This window comes from Netta rufina (assembly GCF_964035555.1).
Source record: "Netta rufina genome assembly, chromosome: 18".
In the NCBI taxonomy this organism is placed as follows: Eukaryota; Metazoa; Chordata; class Aves; order Anseriformes; family Anatidae; genus Netta; species Netta rufina.
Window position 1 is genome coordinate 8,964,069 of NC_140142.1, and position 21,219 is coordinate 8,985,287.

The following is a 21,219-nucleotide window of genomic DNA, read 5'->3' on the forward strand; positions in this document are numbered from 1 at the left end:
TTGCTGACATTGGACCCAGTTGTCTGTTGAAGAGAAGGAAAAAAAAAAAAAGATAAAAAAAAAAAGAGAGAGAGAAAGCAGAATTAAATAAGAAAAACTGGAAATGAAAGAGGAGAGTAAGGGAAACTCATGTTCAGTCCACAAATAAGACATGAGCTTTGCAGTGCTGTTGCAAACACCTCATCTGAATGATGAGCAGAGCTGCAGATATTTTATTGGTTTATTTTATCAGAGTTGCCCTTATAATGCTTAGGATATGTATGAGACGGCTGAATGGCCTGACAGTTCATGTACACTCCTAGTGAAACCCTGTGTGTGCCAGGACCGTGCCTTGGTGAAGACTGAGCAGAGCAGACGTGCCAACCAGTCCTGCTCTCAGCTGCCCTGTATTACCCCTCTGTAAGCTGCAGCACAATCCCACTCAGGTGTTTTCCTGAGAAGAAACTGCAGACAGCTTAGAGCAGAGAAGCCCCAGTCCAAGTGCAGCTGGACCGAATCCTCACCTTGTCTCCAGGAGAAGCTCTCTGCCAGAAGGAGCCTGGGAGCTTCTCCTCATCTGGGCTCTGCATGGCCAGCCAGGGCAGGGTGTTCTGGGCTGACCGGGGGCACCTGGCTTAGGGCACTCCGAGGGGCTTCTGTCAGACTTCCTCCCCTCGCAGTACAACCAAGCAGGACTCTCAAAGCCTACTGCATTGCCCACTGCCCTCCCAGAAACAAAACCCAGGAGGAGACCCTTCCAGAAACTGCAGCTGTATGGCCCTGCAGCCAGAGACTTACCTTGTGGAGATTTCTCCTGCAGTCAGCTCTCAGCATTCTCCCACTCCCAACTGCCTTCAGCCCCTCTCTCCTTTTGTCCTCTCCCCGTGCCACCTGTGGTGAGAGCCCCCAGCCCTGCTATACTGTGCAGAAAAGTTGCTCCTGGGCAAAGCTGTCTCTCTGCACCAGGGCCCTCTTGCCGGGAGCTCTCTCTGTCCCAGGAGCCTGGCCCAGCTCAGCAGCACAGGCCCAGACCAAGGCATTGAAATCACCCCTCTGGTGGCTTTGGTGATGAGCCCATGAATCTCAGGCACTGAGTGGAAAGTGAAGAACTCTCTTAAGAACTCCAAGTCAGATGCAAGTTTTCTGGAGTTTCCCCCTGAGGGCCAGGATTGACATAGCCTCCCTTGGAGCTCGTTAGAGCCAAGCTTTGGAGGCGGTGAGGCCAAGGAGACAAAGGCAATGTGAAAATGACAGTGATCTTTGGAAAAAAACTGGATACGTTTCACCAAGCACAAAAGCTGAGCCTTGACCCCTGGCCTCTGGGAAGGGAGATCCTTTCCCTTAAGACATTGCTCAGGGCTCTTTCCGGGACAGCAGGAGATAGGGATGTGCATTGCCAAGTGCAGGACAGTGGTACGACCTCTGCCTGGTTCATGGCTGGGTGTGAGGAGGCAATGAGGCCCTGGCACTTTAGCGATAAGCTGTCTCCCCATAGGCTTCAGTGACACTGACAACAGCCATAGGCATAGACACAAAGAACTTGGTCGTCTTTGGACTTTCAGCCTTGCTACAGCCCTTGTTCCTCTCCACCCCATGCAGTCCTTGGGACTCTCACACCTGCACCTCTTTCCCTGCTGGCTATAGACTCTCTTCCATGCAGTGTCTCACCGGATCTGAGATGAGTCTAGTAATTGAGATTTTCTTGGTGGCCGTGCTCCTTGTAAGGCAGCTCTGTAGGAATCTGGCCTGGTTCATGGTGAGCAGGCACCACTGCTCGTATGGCATCCATGGTGGTGCCCAGGCCCTCCTCTTCCTCCTGGGCACTGCTCACTCAGCAGGGTCATGGTCTGCCCTGATGTGTGGGGCTCCTCTTCCACTGGTGCAGGACTAGACTCTTCTCCTTGTCAATGTCAGGAGATTTCTGTAGGCATATTCATGCAGTTTCTCACGGCTCCCCCACACTGATGCTCCATTCTGTCAGCTGTTAATGTCTGCAGGCAGACGGTTCAACCTTCATGTGATTGTGCTATCTCTGACAAGAGATCAGCATCAGGAGTTGCAGGCAAGTTTGGATAATACAGGAGTAACCAGCTGAATGGAATTGCAACAGTCTCAGAAGGGTAAGGGACTGCAGGCTGCCAGGTTCCACCTTTTCTGTGCTTCCTTGTCATGCGTGTTGTCATTTTGTCCAGAGCTGTGTCCTAAATGTTATGAAACAGTGCAGGGACAAAATCTAGAAGTGTCAAAGCCCAGCTGGAGCTCAATCCATCTATTACTGTCAAAGACAATCAAAACTGTTTATAGAAATACTTTAAAGGAGGATTAAGGAAAATCTTCATCCTTTTTGTAGGTGGGGTAAACATAGTGACAAGAGATGAGGTAAAGGCTGAGGTATTTAATGCTTTCTTTCCCTCAGTCTTTAGCAGCAGCACCAGTTGTTCTCCTGATACTCAGCCCCCAGAACTGGTAGACAGGGACATGGAGAGGACAAGAGGGGGACGCTTTTCCCCACTTGTTAACTCTCCCTGTCTCCTTCATCTCCCCCTTCTCCTCCAGGATATTCCGAATAGCTCTGCAGAGCTTTGAGTTTCCTTGGGACGGTCAAACTAGCATGTTCCTCTTGTTATGTCTCATTAATGTGTTTCAGCTTTTGTTTAACGTCAGACAATTATTTAAGAATGCCATCCAGAGATCTGTCCAGAGGCAGGAGAGTTTGGAGTGGCAAGGATTGAGGGAGGATATGGGCAGGTACCTATAGCAGTGAACACTTCCAATGCTTTGGAGATTCACCCCTGAACAAGTGCAGAATCCAAAAAATCTAGAGAAACCCTTGAAAAAGTAATATGATCACCACGGCCATTCCAAAGAGACACAAATCAACATGCTGGGAGTTGACCTCTGCTTACTGAGCCTCAATCAATGCCACTTCAACCCCTGTGTTATGCCCTGCAACCACTCCAACACATGCCAAAGGTCCTGTAGCCACTCCAACTACTGTGACAGTCCCGGCAGCCACTACAACTCCTCTGAAAGGCACTTCAGCCACAGCAACTCCTGCGATGGGTTCTGTAGGCACTACAACACCTTCAACAGGCCCTGTAGCCACAACAACTCTTGTGACAGGCCCATCAGCGTCTCCAACCCTGTAACAAGCCCTGCAGCCACTCCGGCTCCTGTGACACTCCATCAGTGACAGGCCCTGCAGCTAATCCAACCAATGTGATGGCCCCATGTCTGGGCCAGAGAACCAGCCTATGCCAGTATCAGTTGCTCCTCTAAACAAGAGAAACAATGCTGGAAGTCTGGTGAAACCTATGGTGGATGAATTGGCTAGTCAACTCCAGCAGTATGAAGAAAATTTCTCTTCCTTTCTATGGGCTTCTGTATTGTCTGTGGAGAAACTTTCTCAAGGGGCTCACCTACTCCAAGGGAAGGCAAGGGAAAAACTTTTCCAAGAGATTCTACATCATAAAGAGAACATATCTCCTTTCCCTTGTAGTATGCCACCGTGGATATCACTAATGCATTTCTATTCATCCCTTTGAGAATACTGTGAAGGCCGCAGTTCGCTTTAACTTCAGGGGTGTCCAATACACCTGGAATCAACTGCCCCATGGGTGGAAACACAGTCCTGCCATTTTCCATGGACTGATACAGACTGCATTGGTAAAGATATTAAAGAGAACTGGCCCGAATACTGAGCCTCCTCCTGAGTGGCCTGTCCTCTTTTCCAAATGTCCCAAACTCTCTTTTTCTCCCTGAGCTCTAGCCACAGCTCTCTGTTCAGCCAAGCCAGTCTTCTTCCACACCGGCTTGTCTTTGGGCATGTGCTGACAGACTGCTCCTGAGCTGTTAAGATTTCCTTCTTGAAGAGTGCCCAGTCTTCCTGTACTCCTCTGCCCTTCAGAACTGCCTCCCAACAGACTCTGCCAACCAGTGTCCTGAACAGCTCAAGGTCTGCCCTCCGGAAGTCCCAGAAAACAGTTTTACTGATCCCCCTCCTGACTTTGCCATGAATAGAGAACTCCACCATTTCATGGTCACCCTGCCCAAGACAGCTCCTGACCACACATCTCCCACCAGTCCTTCTCTTGTTTGTGAACAGAAGGTCTAGCAGGGCACCTCCCCTGGTAGGCTCACTAACCAGATGAGTCAGGAAGTTATCTTCCATGCTCTCCAGGAACCTCCTAGACTGCTTACTCTTTTTGTATTAGTATTTGTATTAGTATTAGTATTAGTATTAGTATTAGTATTAGTATTAGTATTAGTATTTGTATTTGTATTTGTATTTGTATTTTGTATTGTATTCCCAGGATATGTCTGTGAAGTTGAAGTCCCCCACAAGAACAAGTGCTGGTGATTGTGCAACTTTTGCCAGCTGCTTTTAGAATGCCTCATCCATCTCCTCATCCTGGTTTGGCGATCTATAAGAGACCCCCAGCAGGATGGCCTTCCCACTGACCCTATCCCAGTGGGGCTCAACATTACCATTCTTAGTCTTGAGTTCTACAACACCAAAACCCTCTCTAATATAGAGAGCCATGCCACCACTCCTTCTGTGCTGCCTGTCCCTTCTGACGAGCCTGAAGCCAGTCATTGCAGCACACTAGTCATGGGAGTGGTCCCAGCACCTTTCAGTGATGGCAGCCAAGTCATAGCTTGCCTTTTATTTCTTTGCTGTTGAGCAATGGCTAGAGCTATATTATGTTGGACATGCATCAATAAAATCTTTGTTTATGGCCCGGAGGAATTTGGCACTTGAAACATCACTCAAATGTCACCATGGCACCTCCAATGTCACCCGGTGTCTGCATCTGAACAGCTCCCTCCTGGCCGCTGTCTCCATTCAATATGCTGGGAGCTGAGACAAGCAGCTGAGATAGAGCTGCCTGGTTTGTGCCCACCTGAACTTAGGCAAGAGGAATCCCAACTCCTGTGGTCTTCTGTAAGGCATGGGAGAGTCAGCTAAGCCCCCTTCTCGCCTCTGAACTGCAAACAAGGTATGAGTCGCTTGGTTTGACTCAGCTGAAACCCTTTCCTCAACAGGGGGAAGGCAGATAACTCCCTGTCCTTGCCTGGTTGTTCTGCCTAAAGCCAGGATATGGAAAAGTGATTCTTGGACATCATACCTCTTCTGAAATGAAGAAGGACAGTGCTCCGTCTCCACTGGAGGGAAGCAACATAAATGTTTACTTCAGTGTGTTTCCATGTTGATTCCCCTGGAGGCCCAGGGACTTGTCAAGAGCTCCCTGTGCTGATGAGCTGGGCTGGGCTCATGGACCCAAGGGGATCTCCCATCAAGCAGTCAGCACTGCAGAGAGACAGCTCTGCCCAGGAGCAGATCCTCTGCACAGTGCAGCAGGGCTGGGGGCACTGCCTGCAGGGGACAAGGGCTCCTGAGAGAAGGGAGGGAGATGTTAAAGGCAGTGTGGAGGGGGGATGCTGAGAGCTGACTGTGAGAGAAATCTTCAGAGCCCTGAACAGGGTAAGTCTCTGGCTGCAGGGCAGCACAGCTGTTGTTCCTGTTGCCATCTCCAGATTTGCTGGCAAATCCCACAGCCTATGGGAGCTTTAAGAAGGACTCTCAGAGTTTCTTTGTGTAAGAGGGGAGTGAAAACTTTCAGAGCAGGGATTACGTCCCTAAACTGTTAGAGGGACAGGGCATGAGGGTTCCTTCTCACAGGGCTGGCTGCAGGCTGTGCAGCCAGGGTGCAGGCAGGGGTGTCCAGGGCTGTGGTGCAGAGCAGGGTCCCTGCTTTGCCCCAGGGACTGTGTGGCAGGTCAGGGTCTCTGCCACCTGCCAGCCTCAGCACTCCGCCTGCCCGAGGAACTGCCCAGGGTGCTGCGGGGAGAAGCTGTGGGTGGAAGGAACCCTCAAGGCAGGGCAGAACAAGTCAGGGTCCTGCTGATGCCCAGAGGCTGCTGTCTGGAGCAGGCTGCTCAGAGATCCACAGCACCCACAGGACATCTTCAGGGGAGATTCTTGAAAGGGAAGAACAACACCTCCTGTACCTGAAGGAAAGGCACTATCTGACGCCTCTGCTTTACTCTTCCTGCATTTGGATGGAAGTCGGGATGATAATGGTGTTGTCAGGTTTGTAGAAAGGACTGAAACTCATAGAGCATTACAATGAAAGGAACCTCTAGGTCTTTGAGGAACCTCACAATTTCACTCCACACTCTTTAGCCTACAGACAGTACCAACACAACCTTCATTGTTTCTTGTGGGATTGTTGGATGTCCTTCTCAGCACCTGTAAATAGGGAGATGCCTCTGGGTAGTGGACACCTGAGATCCATCCCTGGTACTCTTTACCATGTACTGTATGGCACTACTGACTGCTGCTGAGTCTACAGAGGATCTGCATGGTCTCTGTGGCACCCTTAGTCAGAGAAACCTAGGGCTCAAGACAGGAGCAAATCTTCTTCAGATGAAGATATGTTGAGGATGCAGTTTTGGTGAGGAGGGTTCTGTGAAATATGGATTAGGTTTTGCTCAGAAAACTCTCTCTAACTTGTCACTGCCTATTCCTCCATGGGCAGGCAACCATGCCCAGATGCAACAAATGTCGAACAGCAGCTTCCCCACTGAGTTCCTCCTCCTGCCATTTGCAGACACACGCCAGCTGCAGCTCCTGCACTTCGGGCTCTTCCTGGGCATCTACCTGGCAGCCCTCCTGGGAAACGGCCTCATCCTCACAGCCGTAGCCTGTGACCACCACCTCCACACCCCCATGTACTTCTTCCTCCTCAACCTTGCCCTCATTGACATGGGATCCATCTCCATCACTGTCCCCAAATCCATGGCCAACTCCCTCTGGGACACCAATACCATCTCCTTACCGGGATGTGCTGCACAGGTCTTTATGTTTGCTGTCTTTACTCCAGCAGAGTTTTATCTTCTCACAATCATGGCTTATGACCGCTACATTGCCATCTGCAAACCCCTGCAATATGGGACAATAATGGACAGCAGAACTTGTGTCAGCATGGCAGCAGCTGCCTGGGGTTGTGGTTTTGTCAATGCTGTGCTGCACACTGCCAATACCTTTTCCCTTCCCCTCTGCCAAGGCAATGCCCTGGACCAGTTTTTCTGTGAAGTTCCTCAGATCCTGAAACTCTCCTGCTCAGATGCCTACCTCCAGGAAACTGGACTTATTGTCGTTACTGCGTGTTCACTTTTAGGGTGTTTTGTTTTCCTTGTGGTGTCCTATGTGCAGATCTTCAGGTCAGTGCTGAGGATCCCCTCGCAGCAGGGCAGGCACAAAGCCTTTTCCACATGCCTCCCTCACCTGGTCATGGTCTTCCTGTACATCAGCACTGGCATGTTTTCCTACCTGAAGCCCCCCTCCATGTCCTCCTCATTCCTGAATCTTTTGTTGGCAGTTCTGTACTCAGTGGTGCCTCCAGCAGTGAACCCCCTCATCTACAGCATGAGGAACCAAGAGCTCAAGGATGCAGTGTGGAAAGTTATTTCTGGGTGTTTTTCAGAAGCAATAAAATGTCTGTTTTCTGCATATCTCTGATAATGCAACTTACTACGGACCAATATATTTTTGTTTTGTTCATTTTCCTTTTCTTTTTACATTGCTTTACTGATGATAAAGTAATCCAGAACGAAATATGATTGTGTTCCACAGACAATGCAGAGCTCTGCAACACGAGGCAATGGGAAGGGCGTCATCAAGATTATTAGTTATTCAACCAGTGAAATTTCGTAGACTGGATTGAGTCTGGGCTGGGCTGGCCTCCTGGGAGAGAATGGGATGACCAGCACAGAAGGGGCTGGTCTGTGTCCTTCGTGTCTGGACACCCAGTCAGATGCTTTCCCAGGGTATTCGTCCCAGAGCCACCCCTTGCAATGACCATTCCCAGCACTGAGCTCTCACCCCCGATCACACAGGTGGTTTGTTTCTTCAGGAATGGACACCAAAGGATGACATCAGAAGGATGTGATTCTCTTGTCCATATGAGATTCCCCATAGTATTGCTGTGGTAAATGATCCTGAGAGAGCATGTGCTATAAACTGTGGGAAAACACCTAAATAAAGGAAGGTTGGAGGTCAGGACTGTCACACATTCTACACCAATCTCTTCAGTTTTCTCAACATTTTCCTAAAACATATATTCGGGTCTTGATTCACTTGTCCACATAGAGGTGGACAGCCCCTTCAGGATGCCCTGAGGTTTCTGAAGACTTGTCAGGAAAAATGTGAGTCTAAACATCTGGACGCCTTCTGAAGCATGAGCTGATTGGCAGGCAGAGTACCTGAGGGATTGTGCAAGGCATTCCCTGCACCCAGTGCTCCTGGGTGGGCTGGGAAGAGGCCTCCTGAACACAACAGCTCCTTGTAGTCCTGTGGATGCTGGCTGTGAGGTCACTTGTGTCCCAACCCATGGCTGGCCAACAGCAAGGAGGCAGAGGCTCTGAGGTAATAAAGACCATCAGAAAGCTACCCCCAAGAGGGTGACTCCTTTGTGGAGACCAGGGAAAAGTTGGGAGAATAAACATGGGAGATTTGGGGGAGAGAAGAGGGTCTTGATGACAGAAAGGAAAGGTTCAGAAGAGGTGAGAGATTCTGAGGTATGGCTGCTGCTGCTGCAACACTCACTGGGAAATCATTCATGTTAGACCACTGGTAATTTTCCTAACCAGGAACCTTAGATTCTAGTGCTATCCTAAATGGCCCCTCTCACCCAGAAAGGAACCCACTGCTCTAATCCCCAGCCTCCTCTACTACCTGGAAGTCAAACCCCAGACACATTACCTGTTACTATTAGTCTTAACCTATTCCTTTTGCTAATCCCTAGTCCTTAATCCCTGACAATAATTTGTAAGCTCAAAGCAGAACACGAAAGCCTTTTTCTAAGACCCTGCTCAATCTCTAACCCTGGATGCCAGATCTAATCCCTAAACCCTAACCTGAACACCTGATCCTCAAATCTCTTGTTCCTGGTTACTAATGTCAACTGCCCTGCTGTACAGGTCAAACCCATGGTGCTGAGAAACAGATAGGAGCCCTGAGAGCATAGTTATGAAAAAGATAGAAGGGGATTAAAAACTATAAAGACACCTTGTCTCCAAGCTTCAAAGCTCTTCCAAAAGGTTGAGATATTCAATGAGGTGGTCAAAACCTCAAATTAAGATGGAAAACTGAAGAGAAAGAGCGACAGTTTAGACTTAATTAAGACCCGACTATAACTTTCAGAGCTCTTAAGAAAAGTGATCCCATCTCTCCTGCATTAGTATTGTAAACATCTCCTGAAGTTTAACAAGAGCAAGTGCTGAGTCCTGCACCTGGGATGGGGCAACCCTAGCTATGCGTACAGACTACGGGATGAGAAGCTGAAGAGCAGTCTTGCAAAGAGGGATCGTAGAATCAGAGAATCATAGAATATCCCAAGTTGGAAGGGATCCATAAGGATCATTGAGTCCAAATCCTGGCACAACACAGGTCTACCCAAAAGTTTAGACCATGTGACCAAATGCACAGTCCAAACACTTCTTAAATTCAGACAGGCTTGGTGCAGTGACTACTTCCCTGGGGAGCCTGTTCCAGTGTGCAACCACCCTCTCGGTGAAGAACCTCTTCCTGATGTCTAGCTTAAACCTCCCCTGCCTCAGCTTAACACCATTCCCGTGCGTCCTATCACTGGTAATTAAGGAGAATAGGTCAGCACCTGCCCCTCCACTCCCCCTTGTGAGGAAGTTGTTGACAGTGATGAGGTCCCCCCTCAGCCTCCTCTTCTCCAGGCTGAACAGGCCAAATGACCTCAGCCGCTCCTCATATGTCTTCCCCTCTAGGACCTTCACCATCTTCATTGCCCTCCTCCGGACACTCTCCAATAGTTTTACATCCTTTAAGGATGTAAATGCCGCCCAGGGGTGGAGGTTGGCGGGGGGGAAAGCAGCGGCGGCGGTGGGTGAGCAGAGGCCCGCGGGACAGTGGGCCCGGGCGCAGCAGCAGGCAGAACATGGCAGCACCCAATGCGTAACCGCTTGATCAAGTAAAGTCAGAAGGAGAAGTTGAAGTGACTTGGAGTGTTAATGGGCCCCACTGAGGGCCGTTACCAAGAGATTCTCCTCAGGGACTTGTTAGGGCAGACAATTGGAGGCCATGATTGCAGACAGGCAAAGCAATGTGCTGAGAAAAGTCTTGGTTGGTTTTGGTGAAGCAGAAGAGCCAAGGCCTGACCCCAGCCACTGGAGGGGAGATCCTGCACCCCCACATCCAGTTCAAGGCTCTTCCTGGGGTCTGGGGGATGTGGTGGGCAGTGTGATGCCACAAGAACAGTGGTATTACAGCTCTGAGGTGCTGCACGGGGTTGAAAGGAATCAATGAAGCCTCATCACAGTGAATATAAAATATCTCCTCAAGTTCTAGCAAAGGGGACCCTTGTTGGGGTCTTTCATTTTTAAAAGCACCCTCTGCTTCTCCTCTGCAGGCTTTCCCATTCTGTCCAACACTTTGTCTTATTTCCTTGAAGTCTTCAGACACCTATCTCTGTTCACCACCCTGCTCTCCTCCCAGCATTTCCATCATTTCACCGATGTCTCATCAACCCTCACCACTTGGTCCTTGAAACACAAAGCTAGGGTCTGATTAAACACACTCTTTGGGTGACCTCTGGCACCACAACATGACCATTTGAGGGACATTTCTTCCTCCTCATGGCCAGAGCCAACCTTCCAAGGTGCACTCTGTGGAAGTTTTTTCTCCTGCTCTTTCCTACCACCAAAGAAAGCTCCATCTCGGCGGAAACCACTCCTAAAGTAGGCATCCCAACTCATCAGGCTCCTTGCAGCCTGTCAGCCAACCAGACACAAGTCACCTCACCAGCATCTTCCAAGCCATGGGCCTGCTGCTGGCCTTGCAGCTTCTTGGCTAGACACAGCCAAGCCTTGTGCCTTCTGCTGTCCAGTCATGGACTCAAGTAGAAGGGACGGGACAACCCATCTTGGGGCCTTCTTTCTGTCTGGGTCCTCCTGGGTCTGTAGGCAGAGGGTATCCCACAGTAAGCATGCCAAGCAGGTGCCTTCTGCTGGCCTACCAGGACCACTGGCAGATGTCAGCCAAAACGTACCAATCCCAGGGAGAAGTCAAGGGTGACCTGCCACCTACAGACAGAAGTGACCTCACAGTCCCTTCCACAGTCACATTCCTCCTGCTGGGGCAGGATATCCTGAGGCAGAGCTGACTTCTCTCTAGTCTCCTAGGGACTAGATTTTACCTTTCTGGGTTAGAGATTAAACAAAGTTTTAGATGGAGTGTTTGGTGTTCTGCTTGTGGTGTCAGGTCTCTGGTTAGGGTATGGGCATTCATTATGGTTAAGGGTTTTGTTTAGGTCTGTCAAGAAGTCTAGGGTTAAATAGAACATTTTAATGTTAGTGTTAAGGGCAGTGACACTGCAAGAGAGTAAAGGTAAGGGAAAGGGACTATGGGCTGAGTTTTGCTTCAAGTGATACTTTGAGGTCTGCCTTATAGTAGTGGATTCCTGTCAGGGTGTTGGGCTAATGTATAGGTTGAGGGATTATTGTTACTGTTGAAAATAGTGTAAGGGCCATATGTGACAAGTTTTAAGTCAGTGTTACAGCAGCATCAACATTACATGAACTGTCTTACCTCTACAAAGGTAAGCTTCCAAGCTCCTTTTCCTTTCCTCTTCCCTCCCCCAAATTTGTCCTGGTCAGGCTACTTCTGACCTTCCCATATCAGTCATCTAACTGTGATCAGCCTTCTGATGGCTTTCATAACATCAGAGCACCTGTCTCACCTCTGTTGACTACTCTATTCCGTAGTATTAGAGTACTCCATACTCTATACTCTGTTGGCTATTCAAGTCTGTTACTATGAAAGCCTCCCATGGGAACTGTTAAGGCAGATAATTGGAAGCCATGATTACAGATAGCCAAAGGCACTGTGCTGAGAAAAGTCTTGGTTTGTTTTGGTGAAGCAGAAGGCCAAAGCCTGACCCCAGCCACTGGGAGGGGAGATCCTGTACCCCCAGCACCAGCATGTCTCACTCAGGGCTCTTCCTGGAGTCTGTGGGGTAGGGTTTAATGCCCATAATATCATGTGAAGGACAATGTTATGATACCTTCCAGCGTTTTCACATGGCTGAAAGGAGAATACATGGTCCCAATGCCATAACACGTCTCCTCATAAGCCATGGCCAAAGGAACAAAGATGTCAGTGCTGCTGAAGCCTTCTGTTCTTGTCAGAGCCCTCTGCCTTCTCCTCCACAGGCTTTCCTATGCTGTCCCATTTCTCTCTGAAGGCTGCAGACAGCCACTTCTCTTCCCCACCTGGCTGTCACTCTGCTGTTCCCATGATTTCACTGATGCCTCTCCATTCTTGCCAGCTGTTCCTTCAAACACAAGGGCATGACCTGATCCAAACTCTCTCTGGGTGACCTCTGGACCCACAGCACCAGTGCCAGAGCCTCACCTTCAAGTCAAGAATTTCATCTGAGTATCTACTCTAAATCTACCCTCTTTCAGTTTAAAACCATTCCTCTTGTCCTTTCACTGAACATCCTGAAAGAAAGTCTCTCCCCAGCTTTTCTGTAGCCCCATTTAAGTATTGGATGGACACAATAAGGCCTCCTCAGAGCCTTTTCTTCTCCAGGCTGAACAACCTCAGCTCCCTCAGCAAGTTTTAATAGGAATCATAGAATCATAGAATATCTCAAGTTGGAAGGGACACATAAGGATCATCGAGTCCAACTCCTGGCACCACACACGTTTACCCAAAATTTTAGACCACGTGACTAAGTGCACAGTCCAAACACTTAAACTCCACCAGGCTTGGTGCAGTGACTATTTCCCTTGGGAGCCTGTTCCAGTGTGCGACCACCCTCTCAGAGAAGAACCTCTTCCTGATGTCTAGCCTAAACCCCCCCTTCTCAGCTTGACACCATTCCCTCAGGTCCTATTACTGGTGATTAAGGAGAATAGATCGGTGCCTGCCCCTCCACTCCCCCTTGCAAGGAATCTGTAGACCATGATGAGGTCTCCTCTCAGCCTCCTGTTTTGCAGGCTTAACAGGCTCAGTGCCTTCTGCCACTCCTCATACGTCTTCCCCTCTAGACCCTTCACCATTTTCGTAACCCTCCTCTGGACACCCTCCAACAGTTTTACATCCTTTTTGTACTGTGGTGCCCAGAACTGCACACAGTACTCAGGGTGAGGCTGCACCAGCGCATAGTAGAGCAGGACAATCACTTCCCTCAACTGACTAGCGATGCCATGCATGAGAGGTGTTACAACCTCTTGATCATCCTTGCATCCTTGTCTGGACTCACTCTAATAGCTTTATATCCTTCTCATACTGAGAACCCCAGAACTTAACACACTCCTCTAGGTAGGGTCTCATGAGAGCAGAATAAAGGGGGAGAATCACCTCATCCATTCTCCACCCAGACTGTATTTGTGCTTGGAGTGCCCTGACCAGGTGCAGGACCTTCTACTTGGCCTTGTTGAGCTTTATGAGTTTGCCACAGTTGTGGTTTTACTCCGGTGGGCAGCCAAGTTCCACCACGACCGCTCTCTTACTCCCCCTCCTCGAAGGGAAAGGAGGAGAAAATATGACATAAAAGGCTCAAGGGTTTAGATGAGGATGGGGAGATGACTCATCAATTATCATGATGGGCAAAATAGATTCAGAGTAGGGAGACAGTAAAATTTATTGCCTATTACTAACAAGTTAGAGAAGTGAGAAACAAAGGAAAGAAACCAAAAACGCCTTACGCCCATCTACCCTCTTCCACCTCATCCCCCCAAGTGGTGCAGGGGAATGGGGGAACGGGGGCTGTGGTCAGTCTATAGCACTTTGTCTTCACCACTCCTTCTCGGTTGCTCTCTTCCCCTGTGCTGTGAGGTCCCTCCCATGGGATACTGTCCTTCCCAAACTGATCCTGCATGGGCTTCCCACAGGCAGCAGCTCTTCAAGAACTGCTCCAGACATGGGTCCATACCACAGGGTCCATCAGTCAGGAGCAAACTGCTCCAACCTGGCCCCCCCATGGGCAGCAGCTCCTGCCAGGTCAGCTTCTCCTGCGTGGGCTCCTCTCCATGGGCTACAGGTGGATTTCTTTTTATTTTTTTATTATTTTATTATTCTTTTTTATTTATTTTTATTTATATTTTTATGTTTTATTTTTATTCTTTTGTTGTTGTTATTTGTTTTCTTATTAGATTGACTTTACCTCAAGTGAAGAGTTCTTGCACTTCTTCTGTTTTTGACTCATATGGTGGCAGTGAGCTAATGGCTCTATGGTTTTTCCCTGCCTGCCAGGTGCAACCAACAGCAAATGAGTCCTTGCTGAGCCCTCAGTCCCTACATGACCATGCTGTGATCCTGACTTCAACACACTGAGCTAATGGAGAAACACGAAAGGCAATGATCTTTGCTGTCTATTCCTTGAAAATGTTCTTGACCACAGTTTTTTAAGAAGACATCAGCCTTCAAGCAGTGCCCTGAGAAGATCTTTTCTGAGTACTGAAACACTTCTCTGGAGACCAGCGGTGCCACTGTCATGCCCACTTCCTGTCCCTACCTGCAGTCCCAGCACAGCCCCACAGCAGCACTGACACCAAGCTACAGGAGCAGCCGGGCCTGCCTCCACCAGGAGGGCTCAGTAGGAGAGAGTGGCAGTGGCAAGAGAGCAACTCTGCATGCACCAAGTGCTGGTGCTCCCTGGCCGTGCTGATGGGATGGGACTCTTTTCCTCTGCACACGGGCACTGCCCCTGCAGATCCAGACCAGGTCTCAGAGGAAGGACGTCAGACAAAGAAAGCACTGCAGGATCCTTTCTTTTGTTTAAATTCACAGGGAGATAGGCTCCTCATGTATAGAGTTTCAGTATATACATTCAACACATACATACTGAAATGGAAGTGGGACAAATAATGACAGTTTATTGGAAATCCATAGATGAATTGAAACTAAAAAATACCACCACTAAAAACACATGCTCGTATACACACAGACACACACAAAGAAAAAAGAAAGAGAAAATAGTCTGTTCTTTTAATAAGTGACATTTTAAATCATTTGCAGAAGTAGATTGAAAATTAATTTCTTCTGAAACACATCAAGTCATCAGTTTCCATAGAGCTTGCTTGAGTTCCTTGTTCCGCATGCTGTAGATTAAAGGGTTCCCTACTGGAGGCAGCACCGAGTAGATAACTGCCACCATCAGGTCCAGGGAGGGGGAAGAGATGGAGAGGGGCTTCAGGTAGGCAAACATGGTGGTGCTGACAAACAGGGAGACCACAGCCAGGTGAGGGATGCACGTGGAAAAGACTTTGTGCTGACCCTGCTCAGAGGGAATCCTCAGCACAGCCTTGAAGATCTGCACATAGGACAACACAAGGAAGAAAAAACAGCCAAATGCTAAAGAAAAACTAAATACAAGTGCCCCAACTTCTGTGAGGTAGGCATTTGAGCAGGAGAGCTTGAGGATCTGGGAAATTTCACAGAAGAACTGGTCCACAGCATTGCCTTAGCAGAGGGGCAGTAAAAATGTAATGGCCGTGTGCAGGACAGCATTGAGACAGCCACTGCCCCAGGCAGCTGCTGCCATCTGGACACAAACTCTGCTGCCCAGAAGGCTCCTGTAGTGCAGGGGTTTGCAGATGGCAATGTAGCGGTCATAGGCCATGATGGTGAGAAAACAATATTCTGCTCCAACCAAGAAGACAAAAAAGAAGACCTGTGCAGCACACGCTTGATAGGAGATGGCCCTGGTGTCCCAGAGGGAATTGGCCATGGCTTTGGGAACAGTGGTGGAGATGGATCCAAGGTCAAGGAGGGCAAGGTTGAGGAGGAAGAAGTGCATGGGGGTGTGGAGGCAGTGGTCACAGGCTACAGCTGTGAGGATGAGGCCGTTGCCCAGGAGGGCAGCCAGGTAGATGCCCAGGAAGATCCCGAAATACAGGAGCTGCAGCTCACGTGTGTCTGCGAAAGGCAGCAGGAGAAACTCAGTTATGGAGCTTCTATTGGACATCTGCTTTTCTGGGGATGTGGTCCTGCACAAAGAAGAGAAAGAACAGTAATAACGTACAACCAACTTATCAGAAGAAAACTCATCCCATCTCTTATTTAAAATTGCCAAAAACATTATCCACTTCCAGGAAGTCATTTGGCAGGTCCTTTTCGTAAGTTCTTCCTGATGCTGCCTGAGGGTATCCCTGTGAGCAGGGGACTCCTCTGTGGGAAACGGAAGAGTCAGTTATGCCCTGGCAGAAGTAAAGAGGAACACAGAGTAATCTCAGACTCACTTCACCCCCGATATCAAAGAACTTTGCCCCAGTGTTGCTCCCAGGTCACCTAACTTCAGATCAGATATATATATATATGGATTTTTTGTTTTAATTTTCCTTTTATGGGGTCAGATTGTTTGTTGTTGCTACCCCACCACACCTGATGAGTTTTTCTAAAACAGAAATCCTGGGCATCTGAGTCTCCTGCAAAATACTGAGAGTCCATTACCATGAAACCTGCCTCCCCTCCACTGCAGGAATCTGAAAGCACAGACTGCAGAAAAAGACTTACCCTTCAGATAAATCAAGCCTCAATCTTCCTCTTGAAATGCCCTCTCATAAATGCCATTCTCTAAAGCACTTCAGAAACAGAGAGAACAGTCTGGACAGATGCTGTATCAGGCATCGGATGTGCCAGCTGTAGAAGACCCCTCTGGCAACCCCACCTGCTTTGCCCTGCTGCCAGAGCCTCATGGTGTCAAGAGGCTGCAAATCTGTCCTGCCACACTCTACCCACTGTTGCTGCACTCCTCACTGCCTCCAAGCCCTCTCTCCTTCTCTCCTCTCCCCGTGCCACCTGTGGTGAGAGCCCCCAGCCCTGCTGCGCTGTGCAGAGGAGCTGCTCCTGGGCAGAGCTGTATCTCTGCAGCGCTGCCCTCTTGCCAGGAGCTCCCCTTGTGCCCAGGAGCCCAGCCCAGCTCAGCAGCACAGCACCCGACCATGGCATCGCTTGCTCTGTGCCATTGGGCTCCCTTGAAGTGTCCCCAAGGCCTCAGGGCTGACAGCTCCTGAAGGCAGCAGGGTCTCTGCTGGGGTGCGGTGCTTGAAGCAGACTGATGTCATCACTGACTGCTCCTCTCTGAACAAAAGGTAGACGGATTTTAAAAGTATGCTTTCTGCTATTAGGGTGAGGGTTTCTACCATGACGTTGTGGTTTAACCCAACCAGCAGCTAAGCACCACACAGCCATTTGTTCATACTCCCCACTCCCTCTCTGGGATGGAGGAGAGAATGCAGAAAAAATGAAAGCCTTTGAGTTGAGATAAAGACAGTTTATTAGCACAGAAAGCAAAGGAAAATAATAATAATGCTAATAGTACTGCTCATAATCATGTGTACAAAACAAGTGATGCACAACACAATTGCTCACCACCCACTGACCGATGCCCAACCTATCCCCAAGCAACAGCTGGTCTTCCCACCCCAGCCAGCCTCCCCATATTAATTGTTCAGCATATCATTCCTCTGCCTGTGGCAGGAATAGCCCAGACTGTCTTCCCCAGGATGTTTTTTATGTGTACTACAGGGACTTTATCTCCTTCTGCAGAACATAACATGTTTGATTGGGCATGTCCAGCTTTTTTACAGATCACCTCGTGTTGACTAACCAGGTGGCTTTTGGTAAATATATTTCCCAATGTTTGAATGTCCCAGCACCCATTGCCTTCAGTGTTGTCCTTAACAGTCCAATGTATAGCTCCATTTTCCCGGAGGCTGGTACATGATAAGGGATGTGTTACACCCACTCAATACCATGTTCTTTGGCCCAAGTGTCTATAAGGTTGTTTCGGAAATGTGTCTCATTGTCTGACGCAATTCTTTCTGAGGTGCCATGTTGCCATAGGACTTGCTTCTCAAGGCCTAGGATAGTGTTCTGGGTGGTGGCATGGGGCACAGGACATGTTTCCAGCCATCCGGTGGTTGCTTCCACCATTGTAGGTGCATGGTGCTTGCCCTTGTGTGTTTGAGGGAGTGTGATGTAATCAATCCACCAGGCCTCTCCATATTTGTATTTCAGCCATTGTCCTCCATACCAAAGAGGCTTTGACTGTTTGGCTTGCTTGATTGCAGCGCATGTTTCAAAGTCCTAAATAACCTGTGCTATATTGTCCGTATAGCTATATGGTCAGGTCCACCCCTCGATCACAAGCCCATCTGTATGTTGCATCTCTACCCTGATGGCCTGAGGTGTCATGGGCCCATCGGGCTATAAATAATTCACCTTTATGTTGCCAGTCCAGGTCCACCTGAACCACTTCAATCTTAGCAGCCTGATCCACCTGCTGGTTGTTTTGATGTTCGTCAGTAGCCCGATTCTTGGGCACACGAGCATCTACGTGGCATACCTTTACAACCTGGTTCTCTACACGGGCCGCAATATCTTGCTGCAGTGCAGCAGCCCACATGGGTTTGCCCCTACGCTGCCAGTTGTTTTGCTTCCATTGCTGTAACCACCTGCACAGGGCATTTGCTACCATCCATGAATCAGTGTAGAGATAGAGAACTGGCCACTTTTCTCATTCAGCAATATCTAAAGCCAGCTGAATGGCTTTCAGTTCTGCAAACTGACTCGATTCACCTTCTCCCTTAGCAGCTTCTGCAACTCGTCGTGAAGGACTCCATACAGCAGCCTTCCATCTCCGATGCTTCTCCACAATATGATAGGACCTATCAGTGAACAGGGCATATTTCTTCTCATTCTCTGGTAACTGGTTGTACAGTGGGGCTTCTTAAGCACGACCCACCTCCTCCTCTGATGATATCCCAAAGTATTTGCCTTCTGGCCAGTCCATAATCACTTCCAAGATTCCTGGGCGACTGGGGTTTCCTATTTGAGCCCGCTGAGTAATTGGTGCAACCCACTTGCTCCACGTAGCATCAGTTGCATGATGTGTAGAGGAGACCCTTCCTTTGAACATCCAGCCTAGTACTGGCAATCGGGGTGCTAGGAGGAGCTGCGCTTCAGTACCGACCACCTCCGAAGCAGATCAAACTCCTTCATATGCTGCCAATATCTCCTTTTCAGTTGGAGTATAGCGGGCCTCAGACCCTCTGTATCCCCGGCTCCAAAACCCCAGGGGCCGACCTCGAGTTTCCCCAGGTTCTTTCTGCCAGAGGCTCCAGGTGGGGCCGTTCTCCCTGGCTGCAGTGTAGAGCACATTCTTTACATCTGGTCCTGTTCGAACTGGCCCAAGGGCTACTGCATGGACTATTTCCTGCTTGATTTGTTCAAACGCTTGTCGTTGTTCAGGGCCCCATTCAAACTCATTCTTCTTACGGGTTACTTGGTAGAGCGGGTTTACAATCAGACTGTAATTTGGGATGTGCATTCTCCAAAACCCCACAACACCTAGGAAAGTCTGTGTTTCTTTTTTGCTAGTTGGTGGAGACATAGCTGTTATTTTGTTGATCACATCCATTGGGATTTGACAGCATCCATCTTGTCATTTTATTCCTAAAAACTGGATCTCTCGTGCAGGTCCTTTGACTTTATTTTGTTTTATGGCAAAAACAGCCTTCAGAAGGATTTGGACTATTTTCTTCCTTTTCTCGAAAACTTCCTCTGCTGTTCCACCCCACACAATGATGTCACTGATGTACTGCGGATGTTTAGGAGCTTCCCCCTGCTCTAGCGTAGACTGGATCAGTCCATGGCAAATGGTAGGGCTGTGTTTCCACCCCTGGGGTAGCCGACTCCAGGTGTATTGGACACCCCTCCAAGTGAAAGGAAACTGGCCTGCACTCTGCTGCTAAAGGGATGGAATAAAATGCATTAGCAATATCAATTGTGGCATACCCCTTGGCTGCTTTTGATTCCAGTTTGTACTGGAGTTCCAGCATGTCTGGCACTGCAGCACTCAGTGGTGGCGTGAGTTTGTTCAGGCCACGATAGTCCACCGTTAGTCTCCACTCACCATTAGACTTTCGCACTGGCTATATGGGACTATTAAAAAGGTGAATGAGTCTTGCTGATCACTCCTTGGCTCTCCAATTGATGAATTAGCTTATGGATGGGAATCAGGGAGTCTTGGTTGGTGCGATATTGCTGCCAGTGCACAGTTGTGGTAGCAATTAGCACTTGCTGTTCTTCGACCCTCAGCAACCCCACAACAGAAGGGTCCTCTGAGAGACCAGGCAAGGTAGACAACTGTTTAATGTCCTCTGTCTCTAAGACAGCTATGCCAAAAGCCCTTTTGGGTCCTTGAAAAATCCTCTCCTGAGATAGTCTATGCCAAGGATGCACGGAGCATCTGAGCCAGTCACAATATGATGTTTTTGCCACTCATTCCCAGTCAGACTCACTTCAGCCTCCAATATAGTTAACTGCTGGGATCCCCCCATCACCCCATAAATGCAGATGGGTTCTGGCCCTTTATAGCTTGATGGTATTATAGTACACTGTGCACTGTTATCTACTAAAGCCTTATACTTCTGTGCGTCTGACATGCCAGGCCACCAAATCCACACAGTCCAATAAACTCAGTTGTCCCTCTTCTCCCCCTGGCTGGAGGCAGTGCCCCTCTAATCCTAGTCAGAATCTCTGTTTCTGTGTCTAAAGGACTGCCTGCTGGAAATTGGAGCAGCAAATTTTTCAGAGAACCCCTTTTTCCCGATTGTTTTCTTTTGCAACTCCCATACCCGTGCCTCCAGGGTCAAGGAAGATTTTCCATCCCATTTTCTCATGTCCTCTCCATGGTCACGTAGGTAAAACCACAGTGTGGCACGGGGTGTGTACCCACCATATTGTCTTCCTTGTGTGGATGAATGCTTACTCCTGATAGCTAAGACACTGCTTTGTACAGGTGGGGAAGAAAATAAACTCTCTTCAAGTTGGTGGACCTTTTCAGAAAGTTTCTCCAATGTATTCTCTTTTAGTTGGTGGACACTGGTTCGTTTAGGTGGGGAGAAAGATAAATTCTCTTTAAGTTGGTGGAATTCTTCTGAAAGTTTCTCCACAGCTGAGACACAGGCCTGTAAGGAAGAGGAGAGACTTTTCGTACTGCCAGAGTTGTTTAGCCACTTTATCCACTGTAGGTTCCTCATCGTCTTTCCAGGCCATTATTGCCAATTGTAGTGGGTTTACGTGGCAAGGTTTTGGTAGCAGAGGGCCGTAGGGGTGGTTTCTGTGAGAAAGATCTAGAAGCTGCCCCATGTTTGGCAAGGGCCTCATTGTTTTCCAGAGCTGAGCCAATA

At 48.9% G+C, this 21,219-nt stretch overlaps 1 protein-coding gene and 1 pseudogene across 2 annotated transcripts; one reads left to right on the forward strand and one right to left on the reverse strand.

Annotated features, from left to right (window-relative positions):
• Window positions 1-6,544: 6,544 nt before the first annotated feature.
• On the forward strand, window positions 6,545-7,504 carry LOC311216393 (olfactory receptor 14A16-like; the record flags this gene model as incomplete). The annotated part of the gene is made up of 1 exon (XM_084297936.1): window positions 6,545-7,504. One exon carries the CDS (start codon window positions 6,545-6,547, stop codon window positions 7,502-7,504), a length of 960 nt encoding a protein of 319 aa, XP_084154062.1.
• A 7,570-nt stretch (window positions 7,505-15,074) lies between these two features.
• On the reverse strand, window positions 15,075-21,085 carry LOC311216394 (olfactory receptor 14J1-like; annotated as a pseudogene). The gene is made up of 4 exons: window positions 21,027-21,085; window positions 16,095-16,192; window positions 15,744-15,940; window positions 15,075-15,533 (listed from the first exon to the last, which is right to left on the reverse strand). The product of its transcript is annotated as an olfactory receptor 14J1-like (transcript).
• Window positions 21,086-21,219: the final 134 nt, after the last annotated feature.